General features: G+C 39.7%; 2 protein-coding genes across 2 annotated transcripts in view; one reads left to right on the forward strand and one right to left on the reverse strand.

Annotated features, from left to right (window-relative positions):
* The first annotated feature begins 40 nt into the window (after positions 1 to 40).
* On the forward strand, positions 41 to 4222 carry LOC116827539 (nucleoside diphosphate kinase). The gene is made up of 5 exons (XM_032785177.2): positions 41 to 143; positions 822 to 954; positions 2059 to 2160; positions 3210 to 3322; positions 3973 to 4222. The coding sequence occupies exons 2-5, from the start codon at positions 826 to 828 to the stop codon at positions 4088 to 4090; spliced, it is 462 nt and encodes a 153-aa protein (XP_032641068.1). The 5' UTR covers positions 41 to 143; positions 822 to 825; the 3' UTR covers positions 4091 to 4222.
* A 2706-nt stretch (positions 4223 to 6928) lies between these two features.
* Positions 6929 to 27730, reverse strand: part of MBTD1 (mbt domain containing 1) — a 56850-nt gene continuing 36048 nt past the window's right edge. Inside the window, exon 15 of the mRNA XM_075072063.1 lies at positions 6929 to 11275. Coding sequence (XP_074928164.1) covers positions 11157 to 11275 — 119 coding nt within the window. The 3' untranslated portion in view covers positions 6929 to 11156. The remainder of the gene's footprint in view (positions 11276 to 27730) is intronic.

The raw sequence follows: 27730 nt of genomic DNA on the forward strand, positions 1-27730 counted from the left end.
GCCATATTCCGCCAGGAGGGAGGCCAGCCCCTCTTCTTCGGGGGTGGGTTCCGGCTCCACCCGACCTCGCTCCTCCTCTTTCCCCGTAGACGCTGAGGGAAGTTGGTGTCCAGCTCAGCAGCCGCCTTAACAGCTCCAGGAAGGTGAGGCCGGTGTGGGGGCTGGGGAGGCCCGCGGGAGAAGGAGACTGTGCTCAGACCGGGAGGCGCTGCCCCTTCAGCCGGGGCCTGTGCTTCCCGCCAGGCCGCGGGAGGGGGACTGTCGGCCGGGCTGGGGCTCCAAAGCCGGCCGGGGCGGCGGAGCGCGGCTGGAGACTGAACGGCAGGCCCTGGCCTCGCCCGGGAAGAAGCCGGGGTCGGTGGCCTCGCCGCGTGGGGCAGCCAGGCGGGGCTCGCCGGGTCCCTGTGGGGCGAAGAGGAACTGAGCGACCGACACGCGAGAAGAAAAACCGGGGGATCCCAGCTACCACGTGGCCCCTGGGCTGGGAGCCATTGAGGGAGCGAGAACGGCGGGCGTGTAAATAGAGGTCTAGACTGGAAAGGCTCGGGGCACCGCAGTAAGGACTGAGCGGGCTTGGGGGCCAGGGAGAAGGTAGCAGCAGCAGGGATGGATCCTGCACGTGTCTGGAATAAATCCCTGTAAGTGGCCTCCCTGGGTGGCATCCCTCGCCCCTTGAAGCACCGCTGACCTTGAATCCACCCCCGGGGTGCTTGAAGTCACCTCCTGGGGCATGTCTGTTAATCGGGACAGGATTGCGGTGAAACTGGCTCTACCGGTGTTGTCGCCTCGTTTCTCTTACTGCTCCCCGTTTCCTTTCGCAGGACAATGGCTTCTAATAGCGAACGCACTTTCATTGCCATCAAGCCGGATGGAGTCCAGAGGGGCCTGGTGGGAGAAATCATCAAACGGTTTGAACAGAAGGGCTTCCGCCTGGTGGCCATGAAATTCATGCATGTAAGGTCCTTAGAGGCAGGGCTGTTGTGAGGCTTAATTAATGCTTATAGGGCTCCCTGCAATTCTTTGCGATAAAAGTCAACCTATTATTACTACATGTGTGTTGTTTTTTTTTTTCCCCTCTCTCGATTTTACTTGCAAATCCTAGGCAGCAAGATAAACTATACAGAAGCTTCATTTTCCCATATTGTTTTTCCCACATCAAGGAGTTGTCAAAGTGAAAACGTGTAGTCCAGTCTGCACAAGAGTTGATATGCTTATTAAGTATCAGAGGGGTAGCCGTGTTAGTCTGGATCTGTAAAAAGCGACAAAGAGTCCTGTGGCACCTTATAGACTAACAGACGTATTGGCGCATAAGTTTTTGTGGGTGAATACCCACATACATCTGACGAAGTGAGTATTCACCCACGAAAGCTTATGCTCCAGTACAGGACTCTTTGTTGATATGCTTATTGTAACTTTTCAGATATAAATACACATACCAGGCCAAATTTCCTCACACAGTCTATTAACTGGATGAAGCTGCATGAATGTAACTGAACAGAAAATGTGAAAGAACTGTATTTAATTTAGGCTCTGTCTGGTGTAGCTTCCTTTCGGTTGTGTCTTGTCATATCAGACCATAACTATACCGGGTCGCTTATATTTCTTGTGAACCAGAAAGTTGTAATCATGGTTTGATATGACACAAGACAACTTAGCCTAAATTAATACAACCTAATGTTCAGTAAGCAAAAATGACCATGACTAGAAGGTTACATCAGGAAATGCAGTCTTCCAGATGTCTTGTATTCATAATAATCCGCAGCCATAAATTAATATAAAGAAGTAATCACAGTTTAACAAAGAGCTGATGGTATTGAACCTGCCTCAATGTAAATTCTTTAGTTAATAAAGAAAATTAGACAAAACTTGTCCTGAGTTGCTCTGCATGTAAAATATGGAACAAACATAATTAGCTTGCAGACTTCTTGCTGTTGATACTTGTTTCATGACTAATAAGAAGTATTTAATTATTAACGCAGTAATGGGCTGCTGCTGCTTTTTATATTTTATTTTTTTAAACATTGCTCTCAAAATCTCACATTCAACTTTTCTTTAAAGGCTTCCGAAAACCTTCTAAAACAACATTACATTGACCTGAAAGATAGGCCATTCTACCCTGGTTTAGTTAAATACATGAATTCTGGACCTGTTGTGGCCATGGTGAGTAGTACTGTATTTACTTAAACATAAATTATGCAGGAAATGGTTAGGTATTTTTTTCTAATTACATAAGCTATTTTTTTAATTGTTAGCGTCTGCGGACACTTTACAGCTTTAAAAAAAATTTCCTTTTTAAATTACACTGTCCGAATGTATAAAATAAAGTGGTAAAAGAAAACAAACCAATTTCCACATCATCCAATGCTGCCCAGAGCACTTTTGAATGGGGATAACAGTCTGTTTATAAAACTTGACTTGAAAAGCCTTCCCCACTTCCTATGAATAGAACATGATGACTTCATTAGGATTCTCTGCCATTCATAATGGTTTTTGGATTATAGTGAAACAGGAGGGATGTGGGAAGAGTCCTGAAATTTGCCTAGCAGGTGAAGTAGTAAGTGGTTGAGATTTCCAAGGCAATCCAGGGGATTTAAACACTTCAGCTGACTTTAAGAATTAAGGAGTAGACTTTCAAAGTAGTATAATTTTAAACAGGGGTGTGTGTGTGTGTGTGTGTGTGTGTGTGTGTGTGTGTGTTTTCACTGTTTTGTGCTGAAGTGGCTCCATGGAGTCTGAGCTATTTAAAGATGTTAATTGCAGGCCACTTCATTAGAGATTTTTCAAGTTGCATCTATGTGAGAGCCACTCAGGAGTGGAAATAAAGTATCTTCTCTCAATAAGCTTCTGTTTACTAGTTTAGTGTTAACAATGGTGTCCATTATTCTTCAGGCCAGGTGTCTCTTTTAAATCTCACTTGTTTCAGATATGTTCTGGTAACAGGTAGCCATTCTGATTCTATTTACTCTCATGCCTTATCACATGAAAGATAACCAATGAAACAAGTGTAATTTACAAAGAATTGTAGCCATTTATTTTATAATTTTCTCTTGTTCCTAGTCTTTTTCTTTTGCAATTTAATTTATACAGATTCTAAGATAGATTTAGATCTTTGTGGGGGAGGCCTTTGTCTCCTTGGAAAGTGCCAAAGCTGAATCTTCTGTGATGGTTTGAATGGGTATGGAATAATAATTTTTATTTTTTTTTAAAAGGTTTGGGAGGGTCTTAATGTAGTTAAAACTGGCAGAGTTATGCTGGGAGAGACTAATCCTGCAGATTCAAAGCCTGGTACAATCCGTGGTGATTTCTGCATTCAAGTGGGAAGGTTGGTGCTAAAATTATTATATAAAAATTTTTTCTAAATATTTTTCCAGAGTTACAAGATAAGTATATTTACTGCTTTCATTGTAAGCATCACTTGAATAAAAAAACTTAAGAGCAGAAATTGTGCAGTCCCCAGATACCTTTCAAAGAAAGAAATGGATATGTTCTTACCTATACATAATGTATATGTATAGAGAGAGAGAGAGTCATTCTGTGTTAAAGCCACAGTAAAACAGCTTGCTGTACTGTTTCCTATTTAGTGATCCAGTTTGACATAGGATGAACTTCATGTTGCCTTCTGGAAAGCTTAGGTAGTTAGACATAAGAATCCTGGTCTGAAGCTGAGTTTAATTTGTAGGACACATTCCAACAAGAATGTTGCTTATACCAGGCATTTTGGGGTTTTAAACTATACTTCAGAATGTGATGAATGATAATCAGGTCATGGTGATGCTGTTAATAGTTTCTATTGTGTTTAATAGAACTATATCTGTTATAGACTGACTTCACAAATAGAATCAGGGCTTTTTTTCTTTAAGAGCTGTACCACAAGCTCAAGCTGTTCAGCAGTAGATGAGTATCCAGACTTCTGTCCATATGAACAAGTTACCAACTGTTTCTTTGAAATTTTGTGATTGGCTTTCTTCATAGGAACATCATTCATGGCAGTGACTCCGTAGAAAGTGCTCAGAAGGAGATCCAGCTGTGGTTTCAGCCTGCAGAGCTTGTGGACTTCAAATCTTGTGCTCATGACTGGATCTATGAGTAAAATGATGTCTCTCTAATTTAATTGTGCCGCCTTAACACAGCATCTCATTCCAGCAGCTACTGAGCTGGGAGCAACTATTATGACAGTTACCTTTACATAGTACTGTAAAGTTTATTAAACAGATTATGGAAACTAGGTGTAGTCTGTATTCACTAGAAAGCATACTTACGTATGCATGGAGTAGAACTGGTCATTTGTACAGTAGTATACAACTGTGCTTTGGGAGACAAAATGAAATCCACTCAGAGAAAACCACCCTGAAAACATGTTTAAAATGAAACCAAATCAGTGCTGTTATAGTGCTAAAAACTGGTATGTTAAGTTGTGATGAGAAAGCAAATTTACTGGGGCAGGTGAGACTTCCTTCAGACTGCCCCTTAATCTACAGCTTTTGCAGCTTATTGGCTAAAGTGAAAGCAGAGGATGAAGGAAGCATATTACTTCTCCCTCATGGTGTCTACTGGTGCTTAAAGAAAAGCACATGTCTCTGCTTATGTTTTACACAAGTTGACTCACCAGTCAGAAAAATCATTAAAAGGCAGAGTCTGTACTTTTTTTTTTTTAATGCAGAGTCCCTTTAGGGAATTTTATATTTTCTCACACTCCTGCCCTGTTTAAGTCAGTTCTGCTTAAACCATAGCATTATTATGGTCTACACTCTACATTATAGGACTACCACTTCAGAAGTGCTTTAAGCCCATATTTGAAATTAGACCTCTGAAGACTGGCAAATAATTCAGTTCATAAACTGATCCTCTACTAAAGAGGATGTAAAGTGAAAATGTACAGTGTGGTAACCAGACTAGAGTAGACCTGTTATAGTGATTTTTGAAACTAATAGTATACACTCTTTGCAGCAAATAATGGGGAAAGTAGGATGGAAGCTCTTGACCCACACATTGCATGTCTGTATAACATAGTAATGGGGAAAAAACTACTCAGGAGCTTAACATGAGCTGTCAATAAAAGATCTTAATGAATGGTGTGAGTAAACAGGATCAGGTACCTGTCTCAGAATGGCCAAGATATGAAACCCCTGCACTGAGAAGCTGAGCCATTACAGCCCAGTGCTGGCAAAGTTACATATAAGAAACTGATTTGAAAAGCTTCAAAACTAACCTGTCACTTTTTGGGCAAGTGATAGAAAGTTTGCTTGAAGTATCTCCTATGGATTGAACAGTATTTCTACAGCGGTGATCATACGTATGAGAAAAATGTTCAAAGGAACAAGTTGATCCACTATAATATAAACTTTTCATATATTGCTTCTAGCTGTAGATGTGTCTGCACTTTAAGTGAAATAAGTATTCCCATTTAATAGATAGTGAGCCACAGGGGTAACTGACCGTAGCCATGACAGCATAAGACCCAAGTCTCTTGACTGCTATCCCAATGCTCCCATTCATAGGACCATGCTGTCTCCTATAGGCTACAGTTATATAAGAGTAATATGAAATTTAATAAACTTGCCATGTTCTTACACTATGATAAAGCCTTATGGCATGCTCAGTAATGATGGCCAACATGGAACATGGTGTACTAGTCAATCACACTAAATCACTTAAACGATGCAGTTAAAGCACTTGGCTATTTAGCTTAGTAATTGATTATACAAGAGAGATTTCCAAACTGAATGGGCTCAAACAACATTACACAACATAATATGATGTGACAGCTAATGTCCTATGTATTCTGCAACTATTACCTATATTTAGTGGTACTCTAGCAGAAATTCTCAATCACTTTCACATTAAGTAAGTGATTGAATTTAATATGAATAATCCAGTCAGTAGAACTGGTTTACTTTTATAGTGAATTTAGTTTTTTAGACTCTCCCCATATTCAGTTTCATGAACTGGAGAACTACCATGTGTAGCTTTTAGAGGAAATAGCTTTCTAGCTGCTTGGGACAGATTACATTGTCCAGTTGTTTCAGGGTGCCTGAATAGCCTGGAAGACAATGCTGCACTAGTTTGTGCTCCCTTCTCCTTTACCAGTTTATCTTCACAACTGTGAGGATACAAACAGCTTTTTTCCTCCAGTGAAAGCTGGAATTTTTTTGGTAAACAGTTCTGTAGAAACAAAGTACATTCCACAGATTTGCACCTAAGCCATTACTCGTCTACAATGCAATTTGTTCCTGTGCTAGTTGGCAATGCAGTGTCTATTGTACATACCACTGCACATGCAGATGTGCCCTACTTAGGGTGACCAGATAGCAACCATGAAAAAACAGGACAAAGGAGTGGAGGTTAATAGGCACCTATATAAGAAAAAGTCCAAAAATGGGACTGTCCCTTTAAAAACAGGACATCTGGTCACCCTAACCCTACATCATAATTAGTACCCGTGCAGTCTTACTGCTCCAATGCATCCCACTAGGCTAAGTAGCATTGGGTGCAAGTCACCTTGCACTAATGTCAATTGTGCTGACAGTGGTACAGCTACACTGGTGGCTAAATCACAATTTAGACAAGACTGTGGCAAGGACTGCTCAATAATGTAGATTTGTGAAAGGTCTGTGATATGACTTGCAGCTTTAAAAAGCTTCCCTCTCAAAGATAAAATCCCACCCCCCCCAGTTCCAGCAATGAAACCTGCACTGTGTATACGGCATCTTAAAGGAAAAATGATAAATTTTCATTCCCATTGAAAAGCAGTTTTCAAAAATAATTGAAGTGTAATTTAAAAATTAAAAGTATTTCCCATGAGTATATTTAAAAACATTAACTGATTTCTAATTTCAGTTCTGTTATTTGTAATGGGCCCAATAAAGACACTACAACATATCTGAATATATACCTGAATTAAAAAAAACAAACTACCATACACATGGTCTTAGTTTAACATTTTTATTTTGTGTAAAAAAGGCAAATTTAGTGAATTATTTTCATCTTGTACACAAAGTTATAATTTTAATGCTTTTCACATCCATGCTGAAAATCTGCAGTCTGGTAAAAATGAAAGTAACGTTAATTTCTCCAAAAGCATTTTTCACTTAGTTATATACATTTCATGAGAAAGTTTTAAACACTCTCTCATTGACCACACAAATTACCAAGAAAATAAAAGATTAAATTTGTACAGATATTGATCTATATATCAAATACATACAGAAATGATGTAAAAACCCTATTCATTTCATCTTGATTCCCACCCCAATATATTTTCCCAAGGGCAAAAGCTGATGCTTTTTGTTGTATAAATGGCTGTGACTTTTTTTTTTAAATATGAAAATTAAAAGGAAGAAAAATTCAGTTTAATCACAGTTTTTTAATCCCTTCCCAATAAAGGATTGTTACCAAATATATATTAGCACCATAGTACAAATATTGGTGGGAGAGGGTATTCACATCACATAAAAAACAACAATAATAAAAACAAACAAACACTGAAACCCGTGTTAGTATCCGTAAAACAAGAAATTGATAACTGCTTTAGCTTTCCTTATACACAGCAAGGAAAAGGTTAAGAAGTTGCATTTAAAACATAAAATCAAGGTCAGCAGTAAAATTCATTCTGAGCCATAAAAGAAGGGGGCAGTTACAAGGTAAGTTTAGTTATTTGCACTACCCCTTGGTTATAAAAACTTGCTATGCCAAATATTGAAGTGACTGTTTGATCCCCAACTTTAGACATCAGTAGAGATTTCAGACTTCTAACACCTCACCTTTCTTTTAGCCAAGTAACATGGTTCACAGTAGAATGAAGGAAGAAAATTCTTTGAACCTTGTTATTAATTAATATTAGAACATATTCAGTGAAGCCTGTACTAAAGACACCACTGCCAACAGGTAACCCCACCGTTTTAAGAGATCACTTGAAAGACCACTCCAGGTATGAATCTAGTACAATTTTGCTCAACTTTTACATAAACAAACTTCTCCCAAGCATGTGATTTTAGGTGATTCCTTACATGCTTTGCTTAGGATAGGTTACACTGTACTTGACAGATAGGTATTCTTTGGATTCAGAAACCAGACTGAAATTCCACCCTCAAATACACGTGAAATTCCCACCAAAGTCAGCATGTGTGTATGAGGGTGGAATTCAGCTTGCAGATAACCATGTTTAGTTTTTAAATAACCAATTTTCAAGAATTATTATAAAGGTTGACAGACCCCCAAATGTGAGACACACAATTCTCCACCCCTCCCCCTACAAGTGCATTTTACTATAAAAATAATCCAAAGAGTCCCCTTAAAATCTGGCCCAATTCAGGGTTATAATAATAGTTTGGATAATCCAAGTTCTGAAGCTGGGCAACAAACACAAGCCCAGGAATCTGGATTTTTTGCCCTCACGATCTGACATGTAACTATGGACCCATTTCCGCAACTCCTTTTTACATCAACCCTTATTCATACAACAGCGGTTCTCCTGAAGTCAATGAGCTACTTGTGCCACTAGGGCTAGTCTACGCTAATGCTGTAAATTGATCTAAGTTACGCTAACTCAGGTCAATTTACAGCAGTCTCTACATCGCGCTATGTCGATGGGAAACACTCTCCTGCCGACTTACCTTTCACCTCTCAGGGAGGTGGCATACAGACTTCTGATAGGAGAGCACTCTGCCATCAACTTAGCTTGTCTTCACCAGACCCACTAAATTGACACCGCTGCATCAATTTACAGCAGTGCCAATTTAGTCACAAGTGTTATTCTATGGAAGTAGAAGCTTTATGAAAGCAGATGCATCTCATGCATCCCTTGTGCTCTGTGGGCCTAATTCTGCTAGCTTTGCTTTATATTACGTGCAACTAATCCCAGCGACATCAATGCATTCAAATACTAACCAACTTGAGGAAGTACCAGCAGAATCTGACTTTTTGATAGGTGAGAGAGACAGTACTTGGTGTGACCGAGGCTCACCAAAATGCCTTTGTTTCAAGCATATGTCATCCAAAATCCTGGACCTGCCTTTACATCCCTCTGATCAAGAACTGGGATTGTAAAACTACATTGCAGCCCCTTGTTTTGGAAGGCTCTGATTTTTAACTTTTTTTCCTTTTTTCTTTTGCGTTTTAAATAAAGTAAATGAATTGGAGGGACCGGGGGCTAAAGGGAGTAAATTTGAAACTGGTCAACCTTGACGGAGTCCTTTTAATATGGGTATTTTAGAGTTAAAATCTCTTTTCCACCTGAACTCACCGATATTTCACACCTGATAACCAGCTTTTATTGATATGAGATAACAGTTGTCAAAAAGGGATCAATATTACAAAAATATGACTGGGGGAGAGGAGAAAAGGTTTCCATACATTCCTACACTATACAGGACAAGTTTTACTTTCAGTAGTAACTACAAAACTTTACATCATTATCCTCTCTTGCATAGAATGAGGTAAACCTGTGCATATTAACAATGCTTGTACCCAAAGTTAGAGCAATATTTTAGAAAATAGTCAAATTGCTGGTTTTCAACTTTCTATGCATTTTTTTTTTAAAAGTTCAAAACAATAATATACCAAAAAATGGTATCCTGGGGCTCTGTGGGCTGGTTTCATTAAAGCATTTCTTAGGCTGAAGGACCGTAGAAGTTATTAATTTTGACTGATTTCTTCTAAGCCCTACTGTATGGGTCAAGACTCAGATGATCATTGTACTGCTCTGAAGGGGACCTGCAAAGACCCAGAAGCACTTATAGAACATATGCAGTTTATTCCTGAGAATTTAGTTAATGAACCTTACTGGTAAAAGCTAACGCTCTTGATGTCCATTCTTCCAGTCACAACTCTGCAGGATGGAAAAAAAATCAGGCTGCTAATCAACTCCAAGAATTAGGCCACCTGCCAAAATCCACATGGATTTAAAAATGGGAGAGGAGATTAAATTATTCAGCACTTATTAAAAATCCTCATATGTTGATGTTAGTCTCTATAATCTCCTGCAAATATGTCTAAAAATATCTGTTCAGTTAAAGAGTCAAAAATAATGGGACGATTAAAGTGAGACTGGAAGGATTCCAGTCTTCTAGAACCAAATGAGTCCAATTTACCCCCAAAAGAATTTTCTTTTCAGATCCCAACTCCATTGTTATATTCTTGGAGAGCAGAATATTAAAACCTCTGCAGAACTGAGTAAATTTTTGCCTTCATAGTAAGTATTTTTCTAGTTCATCTGGTACATCTCTTGAGGATACCAACATACACAAGTATTTGAAGAGATGGAAAGCAGGAGTCTAGATTTTTCTGGGGAATAAAACCAAAGAAAAGGTCCTCAGGTTCCCTCCTACCCCAAACATGTTTTCCATCCAAACAAGAAACAGGAAAAGGTCCTGTATTTCTAGTTTAAACACTTAAGTTTCATGTAATTTTCCACAAGAGAATCTCCTGAAGTTCCAGTTTAACACAGGGCTCTGTAAACATTTACTTGAGCATCCCAAGATTAAGGGCCCAATCCAAGAGCCACTGAAATCAATGGGCATTGAATCAGGCCCTAAATGGAGTAACCATCTTGAAAAGTTAATACCACACCTCATGAAAGCACCCCCATTGAAATTGGGCTACTCACACAAGTAAGGCTTGGCAGGGCTGGTCCCCTTAAACCATGTATATGTTTTTATGCTCCAAAGTCAGGATTTCAGTATTTTCACAATGAAAAACCAGAGGTGTGACTCATACAGCTCACAAAAGTCCAAAATCTCCCAACTTGTACCAACAAGGTTCATTTGTAATGACAGTTCATTTGTATTTGCAACTATATCCTCCTCAAACAGTTTCCTGCAATCCTGCTAATTAAACTTTAATTTTACCAAAAAATTAGAATTTCAGTTTAAGAATGCACAATAAATCTGAATTTGAAAATATTACAAAATTCTTTCAAAAGCTTCAAATACAACACAAAAATGTCTTTTGTTTAATAAATTGTAAAAATTTTTCACTAAAATAGTTTCCCTGCCCCTCCAAAAATTTTGCAACTGATGTTTCATCTACAGTTAGCAAAGTGCCCCAAATACAGCTCTGCAACTGTACCATCAAAATGGGAACAAAATCAGTCAGTCAGTCTTGGAGAAAGGCTCTTTTCTCTACTATCACCACCCTGCCCCTCACATTTTTGAGCTGCCTTATGGTTCTTGTTTGATGTAGTAGCTGGCAGACCCATTGCTTTCCTGATCAGATGCTCCTTGAAGAAAGTTATACTCCTCTCCATCTAGCAACTCCTCCTTCAGCTGCAGTGAAGTCACTAAAAATAAAAGATAAAGTTAAAGACCCATAAAGAATTCAAAATAATTGTTAAGATTTCCCTTCAGTTTAACTAAAACCTAATGTTATTTTTCTTCCTATTAATAATTTTAAACTGGGCACTAAAAAGGCTAAAGTTTAGAGAAATTATTTTCAAGAAATAATACATACATTAAATAAAATAGCTTTAGAATCCTGGATTTAAAGTGCAGTTATAATTAGGAAAAGGATTGTAAAATGTATAAATTGGCGGGGGGGCGGGTTTCCCACACTGATTGCTTCTCAGTAAGTCTAGATCCAGCTTGTATCAAAAGATTATTTGCATTTACTTCCAGCCCTATAAATTTAACTTGAGATCACTGTCGTGGCAAAGAATCACCAGCCTAACCCAAGATGTACCTTTCACATTATCTCCAGGCTGCATAGTTAGAACTTGGCTGACAAGCTATATCAGGCAGAATAAATTCTGTTCACACCTCTACAGCTGGGTTGTCTCCACAGTTCTAACAGTGAAGTGGGAAGATCTATTAATCACTAATACACATTACTATAGCGCCTTCTAGTCAAATCCCTAAAGGCACCTTTCTCACCAATGAATCATGAGCTCCCTGGTGAGGCAGGCTGATATTAAACCCATTTCACAGATGGGAAGACACAGAGAAAGATTAAGAGGGCAAGCATGCCCAAGATCACATTGGAAGCATGTAGTAGAGCTAGAGCAGAACCCAGATGTCAGGTCTAGTTCTTTGACCAGCCTTCTTCTCTTGGGACTCAAGCACCCTCACAGGAAGCAGATGCTTTGACTTTTCTGACAATAACTGCACTTTAAGTTATACCCTTAACATCATTTCAAATGATAGAATAACTTAGCTTTAACAAATGCCCCTGAGGTTTAATTTTAGCCTCAGGGCCCCCTTATTAATACTTCTGGTTAAGCTAAATGACAAACTGAAAACTGATTACCCACTGTTTAGAAGAACAAATACTGGACAATGATTGAAACACAGTAACTTGGAAATTATGGTAAAAATCCATCTATGGATAGGTCTACACTGCAAAAAACAAACCAATCCATTGAAGCAAGTCTCAGAGCCTGGGTCGACAGACTCAGGCTTGTGCTACAGCACTAAAAATAGCTGTGTAGATTTTCCCACTCGGGCTCTGACACCTGGTGAAGGGGATGAGTCTTAGAGTTCGAGCAGGAACTTATACACTATTATTTCTAGTGTCATAGAGCAAACCTCATCAGTCTAAGTCTGTAGATCTGGGCTCTGAGACTTGATGCTCTCGGTGGGTTTTCCCCCCCCCTCCCCTTTCCTTTTCTGTAGTGTAGACACAAAAGGGTCAACCAGTAAGATGTGCAAAAATTAAGGTGATTTCTTAAAATACAAATATTTTACAAATACAATACATTGCATAGCAAAATAATCTAAGTTCCAAGAGAAGAATTTTTTTTTTTTCATTTTTCTTTCAAGTCTGCCCTTTCTGAGCCATCTGCCTATAGCAACCATCTTAGCATAAAGAACAGTTGATACAATAAGGAGGGTCATTTTAAGAAATGGTAAATTAAGCTTCATCTTGTTGCAATGCTGCTTCCACATATAAGACTAGTAACTGAATTAAGAAGCTCGTGTCACTGGAATTCCACATTGTGTTTTGATGAGCAAATGTGGCAAGTTATGTCCAACCAAGAAAAACAGATGTTATTTCAAGCATGTCACTACTATGATTATTTCTGGCAAAGTGACAGATTGAAGTCTGTATGCAAGGCTGGTTTAGCTGTGTCAGTCCCAAAATATTAGAGAGACAAGGAGGGTGAAGTGATATTTTTTATTGGACCAACTTATGCTGATGAGAGGGACAAGTTTTCACAGAGCTCTTCTTCAGATTGAAATTTGACTATTTTCTCAGATGGGTGCTGGGCTTCAAGAGTGAGAGTGGCCTGCTGCATATTTACAGAACTGGTGCACTTTGACTGGTTTAGAGAATAGACTGTATCAGTCAGTTATACATTGCTTATTTGGGACAGTAACTCAGTTTAATTGGGAAAGTGCAGATGAGTAAGTAATACTTACATAGGGCTCTCTGGGTTTTTGATATTCAGGCTGATGTGCTTTATCTCCCCCTATAAATCTTCTGCTTATAAAAAGAGAACATTTTTAAACATCACTCAAAGCTAAAATCTTTTCCGACTGGTAATATTACAAAGGTTCTCAAACTTGGTGGCTATGGATTTCACTAGTTCAGCTCATTTTAGAAGGGGGAAAAATGTCACTGAGCATTTTTCCTTTAACTTCAGTGCACCAGCACATTTCATAGCAATGAAGTAAAGCAATCTGAAGGTACAAAGTGAGTATTTGTGTTTATTATTGTTATTCAACATTTACTATTGAAGTAGCAATCAGAATCCAACCAGACTGGACCTCCGTCATCCTAGGTGCTATACAAATATATAGGAAGTGACAGACCCTATCCCAAAGAGCTTGCGGTCTGGAAAATTCTGCTTACTCAGGATGAAAGGCTGACAAAGCATCCTACACAAACAGGTTGTATAACATTAAGGCTTTGGTCCTACAATTAGATCCACTAGCACAGACCTTTGGATATTAGTGGGTCCGTTGCAGGACTGGGGGGTCTTAGTTTTTAAATAAAAATGTGAAGAGTCAAATTCTGCTCTGGGATACATGCATAAGTCTCCAACAGACTTTAATGGAATGGACATCTCCAAAACCAGAATTTGTTCCTTAATGTATATATAGCAAGAGAGTTTTGTCTGTTAAACCAGTTTAGAAGGAGCACAGTAATCCACTCTCTCTCATATGCTCAGCTCCTATGATATTGACATAATCAATTCTGTCACTCTTTAGCAAGATGGTTGCCTTCAGGAACTGGCTAAGAAATGCAGACTTCAATTAAAACCAGCATTTTAAGTTATCATTCACAGTTTGCATCCAAGGAGAACATCTTATCTTGTGAACATTAAGATGAGTATTCTTTCTCCTTCATCTTCCAAAACAACAGATGGCTGAATTTAAAAGCTTCCTTTACTACAGATGTGTATGCACAGCATTCAAAACCAAGTTACATTATTTTCATTACTAACTGCGAAACACAAGCCTATAATTTCACTGTTTAATTTCATGCTTTAATTTTTGCTAAGCAGAATTAAGCATGATTAAAAAACATGTACTATCTTCAGATCACAGATGCCTCATAATTCATTTTCTTTCATGTAAGTGACAGGCAGAAAAAATTGTTTACAATACAGGGTTTGCAGCATATTTGCAATTAATTTTTAAGACCCAGGATACTTTTTTAATCTTCTATCTTCCTATTTAAAAAAAAAAGTGATCTGAAACACAAAGAAGAATGATATTATGGATAGCAGTACCAAATAGGTTACAATTAACCTCCCAATTTGATTGAGTAAGAAAAGTGATACTTATCAATATATGAGCATATATGAAAAGCAGGAACACTGAAAAGAAAATATGGCAACGTTTTCATTAAAGGTGCAGTACCCACATTAAAAGGTTGATTAATATACAAAAACTGATGACTACCTGATGACCAAATGAATGAGAGAAGCATTAAAAAGTTTCAGTTACTGAATACCAAGTTAATAACACCAATGTCTTTTGAAATGCAAAAATTTGATGCAGTGAAATCTGAAAATAAATCCCAAAACGTGTTGCTATTTGTAATCCTGCTATAAATTTACAAGACATTTGATTATTCTTTTATTATGGTCCTATATCATCTTCAATGTTGATACACACTCCTGTGCTAAATAAAAATAAAATTTAAAATATTAAAATATTTTAAAATGGCTAAAAAAGCAGCAGAGCATGATGTAAACCTACAAAAATCAAGCAACCTCACTACCTTGCATCATGGAAACCTCTTCCCTCCCTACTCTGCCCCCAAAACCTTGATTATTTTTGCCTGTCCCTGTGTCACATCTAATGTACAGCAGGGTAGTCTGCAGAGGACCACGCACACATAAGGCATGGTGTCTTTACATAATAAGCAGCAGCAGCAACAACTAACAGAGATATGCTGTGCTATTTACTCTAGGAAAATGCTAATATACAGGGGTTCAAATTACTTTCCTACAATTTGAAATGCTTTGGTCAAGTTCCCATCCTCCCCAGTATTTAAATAATGCATGTCCCCAATATTTCAAGTACACCTGGTGAGTTAGCAGGCTTCACATTTTGTCCTAGATCTTTCAATTAGCACTAAGATCCCAACAGTTAAATATTAAACCACTACTTTCCCCTGCTAACAAATCTCTTGAAGAAAAGTTTATCAACACTATGGGTTCAAGCTACACCTATACAGTACAACACTTGAATGATAAGCAAAGAGATAAATACTTAGCTATAGTGCCTTAAATCATTCAGCCAAGTGGCTGAACATCCAGCTGATGGAAGGTTCTGAACAGAAGGAAAGACACACAAGGTGCTCCCTCTCCTCATTAGCTCAGTGAGATATCTGCGCAATGGTCTCAGTACCTTGCTACCCCAGGAAGCCCCACCCTGATCTCCCTTGTATCAGGGATGTGATGTCAGTAACCTGCCCTGCCAGGAAACATCAGAAGAAACAAGACCCTGACTTTAGGGGATAACACATGTCAATAAAGAAAGTGGGACTGGTTTTGGAAAGAGACTTCTTTCCTTGACTGCCCAGAAATCATGTCTCTCTCAACATAGAGCTGTATGAAGGCTACATTTCAATGCTGAGAAGTCATCACGTATAATTCTTAAAGTTTCAAAATAAAGATGAAAGTAAAAGAAAAGCAGCATGACTTGTGTCAGAGAGCAAAAGCAATTCTTAAAGAAGCAAGATGAAGTACTATTGAATTCTGTAGCCATACAGATGGTGGATGAAAGGGCAAATGAGGTTATTTAATGAACCTGATATAGATTTTCTGACAGAAAATGAACATTCAGAGCAGACTGGATATCAGTCAGCAATACACTGTTTGGAAAATGAGGGCCTAATCTTGAGAGCAGCTGAGCACTTCTGAGGGGTGCTGCGTGCCTTTTGTTCCCATTTAAGTCACTGGGAGATGAGGGGATTCAGTTCCTTGTACAATCAAACCCTGAACGTAGCAGTGGCCACAACAATCCAGGGAGAAAGCTGCCAGTAAGAACATGATCTTAGATCAGCATCCAAAGCCACATTATGGTGTCCACAGCATTTCATCTAGGGTGCTTGAAGAAAATTACCGCTAACTGGCGATAGATCGCATAACTACACCCTAACAGATGTGAAGGATATTTAGAGAATCTGATATATCTATCTGACTATCCTACATTTGAACGGAGACAGTCATGAGGCTCTCATAGAGCTTTTTTCATTTCTAACGTCTTTCATCAAGGATTACCTTATACAAAACACAAGACTTACATAAGACAGAGATGTTTTAATCTGCCAGACCAATACTATTAATACATGAATTCTTAAAGAGTTTTCCCTAATCACTAATTAAGATGGATAAACTTCATTTTGTCAGTATTCAAATAAAACCAGCCTTTTGGTTTTGGAGCAAGCATGAGGGGGAAGAAAAAAAAAAACAGATTTGTTTTCAAAGGGTAAATCCTTTCAAATTTATTTCTTATCAAACCCAACCGTGGTCTGTAGAACACTGAATATAAGAGACTCAATTATGCTTAAATTCAAAAGACTCTTTTTCCAAACAGCTGTTCTCTTATACACAGGCTGTATGCAATCACAAATCTCTTTCTAGTTATATATGGTGCCCAAGCCTTTAAGGAATAATGTGCAGAGTTCTAACAATGATGTTGTGTTACATAGTACAATTCAGTAAGTTAATTGAAAGTATCTGCACATTTAAAAAAAAAAAAATCTGCAGAAGTGCAGTTTGGTAGTTAAATCACAGTGTCCATAGGCCTCAGCGATCTATAATCCGTATATTTGCCCTAGGAACCATTGCTCTCTGATGAATTCAGTGAAGTGGACTGATATGGACCAGTGGAAGCGACTATTCCTCTTACTTTACAGACAGAAACAAGTAAACAAGGTAGCATATTTCATGCCAGACCATGCTTTGTCCCCCACCCTGTTCAGCATTTTCCTCTGCAGTAACCGAGAGACTTTGATGGTGCTCATTACCTGTTTTGAGGCTGGGACTGAACTCTTGGCTAGTCCTGGGAGGCTGGAAGGCCTCCGGGGCTGTCTGTGCTGGAAGGGTTCGATATGGAGGAGGAGTCAACTCTTCATCACCAGAGAAGCTCCTCCGCACCCCACCTGTCATGGGTAGGCTCGACAAACTGACAGGCTTCTTCCCAACTGGTATCTTCCTCTCTAAACATCAAGTCAAACTAAAGTAAACGCTTGGGTCAAAGTGAATTAGGTAACTCAGACTGGTCACTGAGAAACGTCTGCCTCATATTCAGCTTTGGAGTCTGGAAAATAAGGGTCTTGATGTGAAATTGCAAAGTTCACTCATTTTGGGGGATATTAAAAATCTCAACTCAACTTTTTTTTTTTCCTTTTAATCTCTGAATTCTAATAATTAAAGAAAGTGTCCCAGCCCTAATCCCTTTTGTTATCTACCAATAAAATAGGAGCACTTCCAACTGTTACTGCAACAGCTGCATTTCACAGCCAACACCTGATCTCCTGATCACATACTGAAACAACTTTTGGTTCTAGTTCAAAAGTACAATTATTAGATTTATACAGTGTGACAGGAATGTTTGTTTGTGAACCAATCTCACTTAAAAAGGAGTGTGTTTTTTTGCTAATTCACTACATATAAAATCTTAACTATGTAGACCACCACAACTTACCTAGCACTTCTATAGTGCCTTACAAATGTTAATGAGTATTCTAATTTGGAAAACCAAATAAACCTGTTTTTTCTAAAAAAAAATCTTCAAGTTATCGGATAACATCTTCATTCCATAGTTGATTTTCCCTCCAAACGCTGAATTTATTCCTGCCTCATCATATAATAAAACTCTACTTCGTTTTCACCTCCAAACAGAGGCCCTGGTTCTGAAATTAACTTCTGGGGGCAAGCCCCTGTGCCTGGGGAACCTCACTGCAGAATCAGGACCTTAAAATGCTATGACAGCATTTCAGCATCACCATTGCTTACACTTGTTCTCAAAGCTACATTGATGAATGCTAAAATATTGCCAGTCAAATCAAGTAAATGTACTTTGGGCTAACACAAGAAAACGGCCCTCAAGAAAGCTCTGAAATCAATGGGCCTATTCATGGTAAGAGAAACATATGATTAAGTTTCTTGTCTAATCAGGGCATAGGTGACTAAGGGTTGGCAGGTCTGGCACCTTAGTTTGTTCTTCTAGGAAGGAAGAGATGCAATCAAGCAGCAAGTTATCTGTTTTTAAAGCTCTGGTTATATAGACAAGTCACATCATCTATTAAGTGGCCTTAGAACAAAACCAATTACTAGTAAACAGTCAGTACTGGTGCATACTGTAAGCTACCATACTATTCATTAACTGTAAAAGAAAATTGATAACTTGTCATCACCGCCGTCTTTACCGGCACAATATTTGGTCATAAGAAACCAGTACAATATTCCATCCATTTCAAGATGACACTGAAACAGAACTGTCTCCAAAACATTACAGGAGCATGCACAATGTTTTTAAGTTTGCAACACTTTCCTTATTTGGGAATTATTGCAACCTACATCAAAACACACTGGCAAGATCAGACACAATTAGGAGCAATCCATCATCTCATAATTACAGGGTCCTGTCCCTTCAAAAATCCTGAGAAATTCTGATGTCCTATAGTTCCATTTTAGAACAGAATAACCGTCTACCCAAGGTACGTGCACAACAAATTCAACCTGATCCTCCCTACTGTGAATAAAAAGCAAGCATCAGTGATGGATATACTGATGGATGAGAATCTAGTGACTGACCTGAAGATGCAAAACCGCAATATAACTGTTACGTTATTGCACATGCACACAATTACACATAAAGCACATTGGATGCTATCACTGTAAACTGGTGTCACCACAAAATAGGAATGCTGGATATGAGCCTACAGTAGTAGCAGAAAGTTCTGAGGAGTTAGAACCATATGACCTGATAACTGGATCTTTCAATGAGCCATACCAATCCTAGAAAGGATAACAGTAATTTCTTTACAATCCAGATGTTAGTGAAAGATTTGCTGCTCTCCATTATAAGCAGGTTGCACAGCAACATACAATTAAGAAAAGAAGATTAGATTTATTGAAGGTAAGGCCAAGCAGGATGCTGGCTGATTTCTGTTCCCCTTTTGATTATCTCCTTTTTCAACATGGAGCCTTTTTAGGATAGATTTCTAAAACCACTTACAGGACTAACTCAGATTGTACTACTTCACACATCAGTTAAAAAAACCTATAAAAAGCTTAGATTACAACAACTGAAGTCAAACATGGATTTTTCAAACAGACTCCAAAATCCAATGTCAACACAGATGTTAAATAATAAATATTAGAAGTTATAATTTTTCTTATTGCCTCCTTTATATGAAGTGGGCAACAAACATAGCAATTTTAAAAAATATTTTAGTACTAAATTTGTGCTTATTAACTCCTTGTAAATCACATTTAAAAAACTACAAGAAGCATTTTAGCATTTATTTCCCCCAACCTAACACTTAAATGTTTTGGAATAAAAGCAAGGATGTAATCTCAGCACCAATGTATTTGCTCTTAGGAGCTTAAAATATATATATCAGACTTTATGTAATATTCTTCCGGGGAGGAGAAGGGGAGAAGCTTTACACTGTGGGACCCATTTCCAGTTATTATCAGAGGGGTAGCCGTGTTAGTCTGGATCGTAAAAAGCGACAAAGAGTCCTGTGGCACCTTGTAGACTAACAGAAGTATTGGAGCATAAGCTTTCGTGGGTGAATACCCACTTCATCAGACACATTTCCAGTTAAATTGCTCCCACCATTCAACACTAAATCAGGGATTCACTAGTACCTGTACTACTGTTCGCATTATTAAGATATTTTGGAACAATTTGGGACTTTCATTCTAGTTCACTATTAACAGAGCTTCATTATCTCAGGAGTTCACTATATGCATGTCCAATGGAACCAATACTATCAGCGTACTCCTTCCAACTGAGTGGACCCATTAACAATCTGAAATATTGCATTAGAAATGTTTCCAATACACACTGAAAACGTTCAGCAGAATGACTCAAGCCATTCTAGAATGCAACATGAGTAAGTGTGAGTGCTATGCATGTAAATAATAACTCATATTAGTAAAAAAGTTACTCAGGATGTATGGTAGTTTCTTGTTAAACCCCAGTATTTTGGCTGTTTTTGCACAGTGTGTGTGTGGGGGGGAACACAGCACACTAATACCACAGATTTGTACACTTCAAAAAATGTTCTTTCCAAAACCAAATCTCCCCCCCCTCCCCCCCGCCAAAAAAAAATTTATAACCGAAGACTATGGAAAGAATAGTTTCTCCTTGACATTATTATTTGCTGAGACACAGCACTTGTGCCACTGTAACTTATCTGACACATACGAAAAACCGGAGGCAGCCAGTTACAAGAAGATGTTTTCATGCCCTTGTCCTCTCTTCCCCTTTTGGCCAATTAAATAGGTTTCTTAGCTAAACAGCCCACCAGACTCTTCTCCCCACCCCACCCCACAAATCCACTCCAGGTTAGTAAGAACAGAAGAATCTCAATCCCCTTAGGGCAAGAGTCTGCCCTGGTGGCATTGGGTGAAGGAAGTTTCCTTTCGTGACTCAGGCCATGACTACACCTACAGCTGTACAGCGCTGGGAGTTACAGCTGTCTTCGTACAACTGTGTAGGGAAAGCGCTGCACCGGTAGCTGTCAGTGTGGCCACATTTGCAGCATTTGCAACGCTGTTGGGAGCGGTGCATTGTGGGCAGCTATCCCAGTGTTCAAGTGGCTGCAACATGCTTTTCAAAAGAGGGGGGTGGGGTGGAGCGGAGCGTGACAGGGAGAGTGGGGGAGACAGAGAGAGTGGGTTTTTGGAGGTGACACTGTGTCAGCTCCCTGCCTTGCAAGTTCTAAGCACTAGAAGATACACAGCACCAACGTTCAATCATTTTAAAAGTTTCGACCCTCTCCCCCACCGCTCTCTTATTCACTAAATGCAAATAGCCTTCAGACTAGATAAGCAGCTGCACCAAAACGGACTCCCCCCTCCCCCCATGTTGCTTCTCTCCTCAAGCAAACACTATCAAGCTGTGAACATTCTAAGGGAATTCCCCTGCCTGCCTCTGCTCCAGCAAACAAGCTATGTTTGTTTTTTAGATAAGCAGCTCCAGGAGCCCAGAGTTCACAACAAAACAGCAGAGTGGCTGAACAGGCATTCTGGGATACCTCCGAATACCTCGGAGACCAATTACAGCGCTTTTGGTGGCCACACTTGCGGAGCAGCGCTGCATCACCAGCGCTGCAATCCTTATACCTGAGGCAGAGCAGGAGTACAGCCAGCGCTGCAGCCAGGGAGATGCAGCGCTGTATGTGCCTTGCAAGTGTGGACGGTGAGTAAGTTGCAACGCTGCAAACCCACCACCAGCACTGCAACTCTCCAGAGTAGCCAAGGCCTCAGTCGTTTTCAGTGTTGTGTGAAGCAATGGTTTCCAAATAGCTTTAGGGAGACTTATGGTGGAGAGGGGGACAAAGCAAAAAGGAGAAAGATTGAGCAGACTCTGCTTACCAAGCTCCTTTCAGCCAAATCTGACGTTCTCCAAACAGAAGTACATCAAAATGCAGCACAGAAATTTTGGTATGCAGTAGCAGGGTCCACACAGCGAGTTACGGCATGGCAAGCTAGTGCACTGTAGATACACACACTGGCAAGCTGTGCACTGTCCATATCGACAACCACCTAGAGCTTTTTCCAGACAATATGAGTCTTTGAAAGCCCCTTGGAGTGTATTACATCCTCCTGTTCCCATGCTGGGCATTTAAAACAATGCTATGCAAAGATCTTACTGCTGACGTACAATTTATAAACTAAATTAATCTTAAAAACAAAACAACCCCCCCCCCCACCATACTGAAACAGATCTTCAGAACAGTTATGTCACAGGTACCATAAAATATGGGAGGGGGACATAAGTAATAATCACCACCAAGACTACTTGAGAGTAGCAAGTCTTAGCAAGTGACCAGAGGAAGGAGATGACAAAATAGCACTGGGGGGTGGGACTGTACCAGTTGTTTGCTATTCCTTATTGAAGGCCCCGCTGCCTTGCTTCACGCTGTCTTTTTGGAAGACAAGAGCAGTGATCTCAGCCCTTCAGAGGTTGCCTAGAGAGGTCTGCCAGAATCAGCTGCTGATAGAAACCAACAAGACTTGGTCCTCCATTAGAAGGGCCAGGAGCAAGCAGAGGTCCATCAGGACCCAGCAGCCCAGATAAAGAGAACTGGGTACCTCTTTCAAAAGCTAGTTCTGGATGAGGCTATGACAGGAAAGGAAGGCTCTCTCTATCTTGACCGGGCCAGGTTTCTTGGGTTAAGGGCCTAACTGACAATACATTTGTGGATCAGTGAAGGACTTTTGTCTTATGTTATGAACTTCAGTGCTGACATGGACATTTAGAATTAGTGCCAACTTATTTTCTGTAAAATTAAGAGGAGTCCTCTCTGTGGGACATTCTGGCACAGGCAAGCCAATGATAACTGGTACTAGCAATGAGATGTCCAAATCCCCTTTCATCACAAAGGGGATGATGGAAGACTTACTGAGGCTTTCAGTACAACAGCAGGCCCAAACTGAACAAGAAGCTCAGTAGACTGCCAGCAACTAATCCTGGGAAACTTCTCTAGGGAAGTTGTCAAGGTCTGAACTTGTTTCTCTTCCCTTCCAAAAAGATAGACTAGTGTCTCTATATAGACCCTTGTTGTCAATTTTGAGTGAAAACGTTCCTGGTGGCAGTGATTTCAGCTTGTACAGCAAGTTAAGGTCTGGTCCTAGCAACTGAAGTACCTTACATCAGATTTCACAAGATAAAAGATTTCTCTCCACAGTGGTGCCAAAGCTTGCTAACATTCTTCCTATACCATTCTCAAGGGAGCATTCTTCTCCATATGCTCAATGGCAGAGTCCTTTGGGTTTTACCTAGTCCTTGGAAAGCCCACTTAACTTTTTGTTTTTGACACTCTGAAAGGATGATTGGCCCTTTAAAGGGAGATGGCTTCAGCCCTATATGGGACCCACTCAGCTCATCTCTCCAGGTGGAGAAAAGGAACAATGTCACATGACAGGAAGGACATGTGGCTAAACCAGGTCTTTGGGGTGGAAATAAAACAGAAGCCTGTGGAGAGAAGGAAAGAATCCAGATAGCTCTCTTCACAGAGACTCTTCTTAACTCCCAGGCACACTGCCTCAGGAGCGCAGAGAACAGGTACCAGCTGGGAAGGCTCGAACAGGACTATGAACCCTGCCAAGGTTGTGAGCCTGCTAGGAAGGCTGGATGGGAGTTCTTATGAACTTAGTTAATAAACCCAGACATCAAGAAGGGGTGTTACTTGACACATGCAAGCTTATGTTGAAGTTACTGGGGAGCCCAAGAGGGGGAAACTGAGGCAGTGGCTAGTCTGAAGATAAGTGAAATAGGCATCATTGCTACAGACTCCAATTAATTGAGCAGAGCTGTTGCCAAGAGAACTGCATCTAAATGGATGTCTGATTGTATTTCACACTGTTGTAACGTGGCTGGCCTGAAACTAGAGAGGCGATCTCAAGGCTCACTTGGTCGGAGGTGTATTTCCACAGCAGATACCTACAGTGCAGCTGGACGGCCGTCTCACCACACATTTACAAAACAGTATTGCTTACATTTGAGAACTCGCCATGCTACAAAGCTTGTTTTCAAGACAGAGGGAAGCCAAATACTCCCATCTTTGAAAGACGTTTATTTCAGGGTGCTCCTCATTTTAAGTTATTTAATCACTGCATGAAGTGTTGGTTATTTGTCTCTTTGTGCATAATTGAACTTCGTGGTCCACTTGAATGTTTATCTTGGTCCTCTTTGAAAAGATACTTGGCATTGACCTTGTTATGGTTGTCTATTGCAGCCTCACCAACTTTTTCTTCTGGGAGATTCCTCTTCCATGACTCAGTATTTTTTATATCAAGAATCTACAATAGTGAAATACAAGGTTTGGTGTTTAACCGAGAAACATGGATCTAAAATCATCTCATTTGTAATCAAATATAATCAAAACACTGTTTTCTAGTTATTTATTGAAGAGGATTTCTGATAAACTCAAGAGCTGCTCTGCAAATGCTAGCTATGAAAAGGGTCAAATTCAGTAGGTAGGTCTTCCTAACGCTGTCCCTTCTCCCATCACCGCAGACTCAATTTTTCTGCCCAATGAATTTTAAAGGAATATCAGAGCCTCAAAGAGACTAGAAGAGAAGTTTAAAGTATGAGGTTACAATCCTCGTCAGGAAGCGTTAGTAAAAAGTTTTTAAAACTTTCTGTGGTGAGCCTGCAGATCATACCTACCATATAAAAGGTATGAGGATTAATGTTAGTAAAATTTGCTAAAGCTGGCACACCCTATCAGCTAGAAATTTAATTTTGTACATGCTCTTGCGTAGAAATATTTTGAAATCCAGGTTTTTCCCAGTAAAATCCTGACAATTTCACTACAGAGTAAAAATGCAGAACCCGACAACCTGAATGGATTGAACTGCAAATTAGAAATGTTGTGTGTGTTTAAGATACAGATTGTAGCTGCAATAACAGCAGTTAATTTGATTAATTTAAAGAAAAAAAAATGTTCAAGCTTATTAGGAACTTGCAAGTAGTAATAAGGGTCTTTAAAGCATATAGAAAAGAATAAAAAAACTCCCCAAAACCCAAACACGTCTTTTTCCTCCAAAATGGAGGTGCTGAAGCTAGAGTTTTCTTAACTTTAGAAGTATTCAATGCTTCATACTTCAATGAACTCAAGATTACAAAACAGTGAACTGGTAACTCCTCAGGAAGAGTTTTGAATAGACCAGAGTCAGACAAGACAGAGGTTGATGATCAAACTTAGAATTTAAGCCTGGTGATAAAGCCTAGACTCAGGGCTCCACACCCTGGATCTCTTCCAGCAGTATGTTAAGGGCTGTCATGCAGCTCTTAACCACCTAAGTCTGCCGACTTGTGGGGAAGTCATGTCCTGTGTCAGCAGAATTGCCCACTTCCTAATACAAAGGCCTCGCTGGCAGCCAACATGAAGGCAACTGGACTGCAAAAGAGATGGTGTGCAATCCACAAGGATAAAAACTGATATATTTGCATTCTGCCTTCTTTTACAGTTAATTTTGTCCACTGCATCTTCAGCACAAAGTACCAGCTGCTGTTACAAAACATCTCTCTCCTGCACCAAAGAAATACCACCTCTTGCCAAGGAAATACCAAGAATGGCTTAGTGTTCCAAGCATAGCTAGGCTGCCTTCTAACTAGTGCCTCTTATTACGACACTATAGAATCAGCCCTTCATTTTTATTAGGCAGATAAATGAACTCCTCTCACTGTATGTTGGTTCTTCTCAAACACTTTTAAAGTGTCAGCTCTGATTGGATATTCAAGATGTTGTGGCACTTTTTATTTTATGTATTTTTTAAAATAAGGAGCTTGCCCTGAGTTCTTGTCTAAAATTTATCGTCTCGCATAAAAATTTGCCATGAACTATGGGTTGGTGATATCCTCCAATGCTCTCTTGCAGAAGCATCCAATCTTTTGAACAATGCCTTGGCATCCTTTGGAATAAAAGCTGCAACGTGAATTTAAGATAAATATAGATGTATCTGATCTCCAGCAAGAAAGGGCAAGAGAAAGCACAAAGTCTTTTTGTGACAGGCTGTTTCTACTCCCTTAGTTACAGACAGAAAATAGCTTTGGTTTGAAACAGAGTCATGGAAACAGGACTAGACGGGGAAGGGAAGGTGCATCATTGTAACTTAAAAATTAAACAGATTTGTTTGAATTTTTGAAGAGAACAATTTTCGCCCAGGGAGACACTACTAACGTGGAAAGAATTTGGACAGTTGTTAAATCCCTAGTATTTTTTTTTTTTTTTAAAGAACCGTATATACTCGTTCATAAGCTGTATTTTTTTTTAGTAAAAAAGGGAAGCACCAGGGAAGGGGGTCGTTTATGAACGGGTATAAAGAGGGGGAGGTGGGACACAGCCCCTCCCCCCACCAACAGCGGGAGCAAGGAGAGGCAGCACAGCCAGCAGACTCAGAAGGGAAGAGGCGGAGCCAGAGTCTCTCCACTTCTGGCCATGTTGCTCTCCCCCTGCCTCCGAAGCAGCTGCAGCTCTGGGGTTCGCAGGCTGCGGCCATACTGCTTGGTCCGGCCCACTGGAGCAGCTCCAGCCAGGCCAGAGAGATCCTCCCCAGGTAAGGTGGGAAGGGATGGGATGGAAGAGTGTGGGGGTCCCGGGCTAGGGGTCGGGGGTGTGTAGTCACAGGGGTTACTCCCCTGATTCCCAGCTTCTCCCCTCCAAAAACTTTTCCCCACCAGTTGCTGTCCCAGCCCATCAGGGTAAGCAGCTGGTATGCCAGGACACTTTGTTTACTTGGATTTACCTCCTGCCTGCGGACGCTTGAGGTAAACAAATCATCTCAGCCCACCAGCAGCTTATCCTGATGGTTCAGGAGCCAAAGTTTGCTGACCCCTGAATTATAGGGTTGGCTTATGAACGGGTTATACACATTTTCCATTTTTACGTATCCATCTTGGAGGCGTCAGCTTATAAACAAACCGGTTTATGATTAAGTATATACGGTAATACTCAATTGACAAGAGTAGTCAACTATAGCAATACTATTGAGTACCTTTGTAAGTAACATTATTAAGAGCTTCCTACAATTGCCCAACACCCATAAAACTGATAAACTTGTCAATTTAAAAATTAGTACTGTTTTATAAAACTAAAATTTGTCTCCTCTTGCAAAGTAACTGAGAACAATAGATTGCCCTCGGTTTTCTTCATCTCATTTACCTTCTGCTTCAAAACAACCTGGTTCTTATTTCTACAGCTTTGCTACAAAGAGTTAAAAACGAAGAGCCATGCATATATGAGCATTTTGTTCAAGACCACCTTACTATATCTTCATGCTTATGCAGAATTCCTTACCTAAAATTGGTTCTAGGAGTATCAAAACTAATTTAACTTATTTGTCCATGTACAACATACACAGAAGTTATGAACAGTATCAATCCTTTCAAAACCACTTACTTTCCATTTGGTTACTTTGCTGCAAGTTATAAAAAAATAAAACATTTCTCAATTAATAAAAGGCCTCCTTTTATGGCATACTGCACCTTTAAGCATAACACTTATTTCATGCACAAGCAACATTTCCAACCAGAATAATTTGAGACAAATTGCACAACTTTCTAACAGCTGGGAAAGAGCATACAAGCACCAC

This window comes from Chelonoidis abingdonii, chromosome 13, assembly GCF_003597395.2.
Source record: "Chelonoidis abingdonii isolate Lonesome George chromosome 13, CheloAbing_2.0, whole genome shotgun sequence".
Taxonomy (NCBI): Eukaryota; Metazoa; Chordata; order Testudines; family Testudinidae; genus Chelonoidis; species Chelonoidis abingdonii.